The 5,322-nt window shown below is 40.3% G+C and overlaps 1 protein-coding gene across 1 annotated transcript; it reads right to left on the bottom strand.

Annotated features, from left to right (window-relative positions):
* Positions 1–4,204: 4,204 nt before the first annotated feature.
* Positions 4,205–5,322, bottom strand: qrfp (pyroglutamylated RFamide peptide). Its single transcript, XM_061742143.1, has one exon. It carries the CDS (start codon positions 5,320–5,322, stop codon positions 4,816–4,818), a length of 507 nt encoding a protein of 168 aa, XP_061598127.1. The 3' UTR covers positions 4,205–4,815.

Below are 5,322 nucleotides of genomic sequence, written 5' to 3'. Positions count from 1 at the left end.
TGGCCTTAAAGGTCATGAACTGAGCCTAATTTGGATTATGTCGTGTACTATATGGGCCAAAAAAGTTTTCAGATGAAGTATTCATTTGTGTTTTATAGAGTTAGAATATCCACGGTAATATCCATCATTAGCATTAGAAACATTTTTCTTGCAGGCTCCCACGTCAGCGCATAAACACGTCTTCTTCATTCTGTAAATGCCTTACTTCTGGTGAAGCTTTGAGCCTGACAAGAACTCAATACTTGTAACAGTAAAGGACACCTGCCTTTATATAATACCTCATAAAGTTGACTCGGTGTCTTAACAATGTGCTTTTATTTCCCTGTGCAGGGATGACAAACTCCTGAGACATCTACTTTTGTTATTCTTCATTCACCAAGCATTATTGTGGTAAAACTACATTTTTACTCCACATGTTGCAGTAAGTCTTCGCTGACCTGCATGTTAACGTTTTGAAGCAGAAATAAACGGGAGTTGGGTCAAAAAAAAAAGATTTTGGTTTCCATGGCTAGATTTCCAAATTTCCAATCCATGACAACTGTGTGACGGGTGATTTCTTTTTTTTTGTGCCATATCAGGTAAAATTATACAATACAACATGGCCAAGTCCCTCCTGTTTTTTTTCTTTCAAAAAAAGGAGACTTTTTTTTTTCTTTTTTTTTTTTAAATAAGCCAGTTTTCTCATCATTGTTCGAAGCTGTTTTGTTTTTGTTCTTACATATATAGACGAATCCGGCGAAACCCGGAAGTCGAGCGGGCCGCCATTACTGCGGTGGCGGCTCCGCTCCTCCGCTCCAGCCCATAGACATATATACGTATGGATCTATTACTCCGCTCCCTGCCAGGCTCTCTTAATGTATTTGTATCATCGGAAAACTCCTGTCCCGTCACGTGCATTTGTTTTGATAGTGAATGAAGACGGGACGGACTGTCAAAACCACTTTTCTGTTTCACCAAGTGAACAGACGGAACGCAAAAAAAAGATGTTAAACTGCTGGAAAGGAACTGGAATTTACCTGGATACCTTAAACAAGGAAGCCAGGGAGCGGTATATGGAGAAAATAATGATTATTAACGGTTTGATCCATATGAAATCACTACTAGTGGAGCTCCGATGAGGATTTACTGCCGCAGTTCTGCACAACCCACGTCTTACTACCTTGTTTAGTGTTTGACAGCTGCTTTGGTAGATGTTTGACTCGCCATGTGTTTCAATAAATTAGTATAATAGTACAACATACAGTACATCTTTTTTATTACTCTTACTTCTCTTTTCTTTTTTTTTATGCTGAAGAGGCTCCGAGACATGAGCAATATTTTTGTTTTCCTCGTGAGATTTTTTTCTTCTGCAGCTACAAATAGAGTTAATATTTTTTCCTCAACAAACTAGTTTTATCTGCAGATTGGGGTTATGTATGTATGTATGTATTCTGTATCATCCGGAGCTGAGATAGTTCTGCCCTTCAATTAGAGACCTGTAATTGCGTTTTTTTTCGTCATCGGACGCCAGGCGATCAATAAAATATTATTGGATACCTAAAATTAAACAAAACATACACAGGTAATATTTAATTGTGCAGACATGCCTCGTAAGGAGAGGAGGTGGAGAGAGCTATATTACAGTGTTTAATCATACACTCCCTTATCTCCCTATTCCTCTATTCTTTCCTGCTTATCGCTCAAACAAATCATTATTTATAAATTAACATCAGCATTAATTTAAGATACCTTCATTATTTATGGAAGGCCACTGTCTAACATCATCAATCCAGCTATAATGATGCTGTAGAGCGTCAGGTTACAATAACAGCGCTGCGGTGGCAGATTGACACCTGCCACCGCAGCAATGGCGCCGCCGCAAGATGGCGGCGCACACAAACCGGTCGCCGGATTCGTCTATATGAGGGGGATAGAAGGTGGGGGGTCTGAAATGAGAGAAACACAAGAAAACACCTCATGCTTTTCAAATGGGGGGTCCCAGTGCAAATGTTTGCCGGCACTTACATAACTGTTACATACAGTTAAATAACTATAAGACTGGCTGTATGGTTGGGAACAATCGAGTAAACCATCTGATGTATGCAGATGATTTAGCTATACTTTCTCCCAGCAGTGCTGGGTTTCAACTGCTTTTCAATATCTGTACTGAATATGGTATAGCGTTCAATGTTATAATGCTAAAAAGAGTGTTGTAATGACCTGCAGGGCGAGAGGGGATACGGACCTTTCCTTTCCTTCCTTCTTCCTGTCAGGACAAGTGCTTTCAGTGTGTAGCAAAGCAAAGTATCTTGGACATGTTATAACAGACCAAATGTCTGATGATGATGATCCGTATAGACAGCGTCGCATATTATATGCGCAAGCAAATATTCTCTGTAGGAAATTTCACTCATGCTCTTATGAAGTAAAGGCAAACCTGTTTAGAGCATATTGTACACCTCTCTATACCGCCCCCTGTGGGTCAAGTTCAAGAAGGCAAGCTTACACAAACTACAGGTTGCATATAATGATTGTATGAGAATTTTAATTAGAAAACCAGGGAGGAGCGGTGCAAGTGAATCGTTCTGTAACATGGGCATTAATTCGTTTCATGCACTCCTGAGAAACTTGATTTACAGTTTTATAAGTCGTTTGGATGAGTCTCAAAACTCTATTATCAAACTGCTGGCTAACCCCGACCTCAGTGCAACAAGATATCACTCTCTGTTCTGGAGATACGGGTATGAGTGTCTCTTGTAGCTGTTGTTTTTCATGTATTTACAGGACTGTCTCAGAAAATTAGAATATTGTGATAAAGTCCTTTATTTTCTGTAATGCAAAAATGTCATACATTCTGGATTCATTACAAATCAACTGAAATATTGCAAGCCTTTTATTATTTTAATATTGCTGATCATGGCTTACAGCTTAAGAAAACTCAAATAACCTATCTCAAAAAATTAGAATATTCTGGGAATCTTAATCTTAAACTGTAAACCATAATCAGCAATATTAAAATAATAAAAGGCTAACAATATTTCAGTTGATTTGTAATGAATCCAGAATGTATGACATTTTTGTTTTTTTATTGCATTACAGAAAATAAAGGACTTTATCAAAATATTCCAATTTTCTGAGATAGTCCTGTATGTCCTCTTAGTGTTTTTATGTGTCTGTATGTTTTTTAATGGACCTTTAATTGACCTTTTTTCATAAATCCTGCCTCATGCTCCTTTAAAGGTTTGTGCTCTTGGCTAAGCTTCATCCTGGGACCTTCCAGGCCGAGCCACAGGCAGTCACCTCGGTGACTTCTGGTCCTGGTGGAGCTCATCTAGTCCCCTTTCCCTTATTCAAATGTTGTTATGGTAGCCACACTTGAAGAGATGCTGTTTTGACAGATTTGATCACAGTAAATGTAAAGTAATATAAATATGTTAGCATCATAGTTAGCATAAGCTAAGCCAGCCAAGCTAAATAGGTAACTGAAAAAAGGGGTGGACATATTCCAGATGGTTCCAACACATGCTCATTCTGCACATCTGCAACGTGGCGAAAAAGAGGTTTCAAAAACACTCATCAGAAAAACTATCTAGTGTCGTTAGCAGCAACTTTTGCAGTCTTTGGTGGGGACAAGTGTCGTCACTTGAGGTCAAATTTGGGCCGAATAAAACTACAGATATGGACCATATTTCGGTTAAACACTCTTTGGTGTCTAGGTTGTGTCCTGCAAACTCAGTTTACTGAAATTATTTTGTATCAGCAACTTGTGTTGTGACAATTTATATCCCTGTCAAACCTCTGGCTGCCCAGTGTTGGTGATGTTGCAGCAGTACCTGACAGTGGAAGTCCTGCTTGGATCAAACATCTACTGTACACAAGTAAGCTGCCAATCTAAAACAAGTTAGACTATTAAAACTTCCAATTTACAGCTTGACACCTTGATTTTTATTATTATTTTTTGTTCTGTCTAAAGAACTGTCACACTGATGCAGGATTTTTGACAATGAAATCATTTCAAATATGAGAAATATGGTCACAGAAATGTATCTGAACAGACGCGAGCATCTGTTTCGGTCACCTGGGTTGTCTGACCCCTGAGGAAAAAACGTTATAGGCCTGAGTGCCTTTATATCTGTTATATCACAATATCACACAAACTGAGTTTTGCTGAGTTATGCATTTCAGTCTGCATTCTCCAACATTTTATTCACAATTAATATTCATTTCAGAAAAACAGCACAGTTGCAAATGCCTCCTGCCGTTATGTACACATCCTATCACACTGACTTTGGAGGTGACACTCATACGTACATTTACTTTAGTACATTTTCCTGTATAATTCGAAGCTGGCTGATCATGCCACGTCTTTTTATTTGCTTTCTCTGCATTCAAAATAAATGTGTCTCTCTTCTGGTAATCAGGGGCACAGGAATTAAGCCCAGAGAAAACCTTTTCCTTTCCGTCATAATTTCATTGTTGTGCATGGTTTAATTAATGCATGTGCATGTTCAGTCCAACCTCATGGCAAAGTTTAGAAAAAAACATGAAAACTTAATATATATCAGGAAAAAAAGGTAAAAATTGAATGTATAACTTTGCATGTTATGTGTACTGTAGATTACTGGTGTTGTGGTTGCTGTTTGCTTTGTGTAAAGTTATTTTAAACTTTGAATATATTGAGATTGTGTTGTTTGAACATAACATATTTGATTGTTTCTTACTTGAACAGGCAGCAAAGCATCAGGCAACTTTTCCTTTATCATCTTAAAGTTTCACCCTCATTTCCTCCTGCCAGTTCCTGCTCTAACCCCGACAAAACGCCCCTTCCTGTCGCTCTCATTTGCTGTCGTCACTACCCTCTTCTCCGTCCCTCCATCCCCTTTTTGTCCACCTTTTTCTCCCAAATCGGAAGCCAAATCCTCCTTTCTCACGGCTGACAGCTTGGAGGCCTCCAGCAAAGGAGGTGAGAGCGTCGTTTCTCTTCAGCCCTTCTTCTCCTCCCGGATAGTGCATGCTCTCCACAGAGTTATCCCCGGGAAACAGAGACTCCGCCAGGTCCATGAGGTCTCTCCTCTGCGCCCTCAGCAGCATCTCCTCCGCCCAGGGCTCGTCCCTCTCCTTCTCCTGGTCCTGATTCCTCTCTGGCAGAGGTTTGGTTTCCCCCGGATCCTTCAGGGCAGAGTAGAGGTGCTGCAGCGTCGACTCCAGGTCTCGTCTGTCCGCCGTGGCCTGAAGGGCAGGGACTGGCTGGCGGTGCGTGGTGGCGGTCGGTGGGATGGGGAAGAGGAGGGTGAGGGAGAGGAAGGTGAGCTGTGAAGCACCGAGATGGAGAGACAGCTTCAT

The sequence above is a fragment of the Cololabis saira genome, chromosome 15 (genome assembly GCF_033807715.1).
Source record: "Cololabis saira isolate AMF1-May2022 chromosome 15, fColSai1.1, whole genome shotgun sequence".
Taxonomy (NCBI): domain Eukaryota; kingdom Metazoa; phylum Chordata; class Actinopteri; order Beloniformes; family Belonidae; genus Cololabis; species Cololabis saira.
Note: the sequence above shows the minus strand (reverse complement) of the source record. Positions and strands in the feature narration are given on the sequence as shown.

Excerpts from the sequence above, each read along its gene's own strand:
- qrfp (XM_061742143.1), bottom strand. The coding sequence starts at position 5,322 with ATGAAGCTGTCTCTCCATCTCGGTGCTTCACAGCTCACCTTCCTCTCC.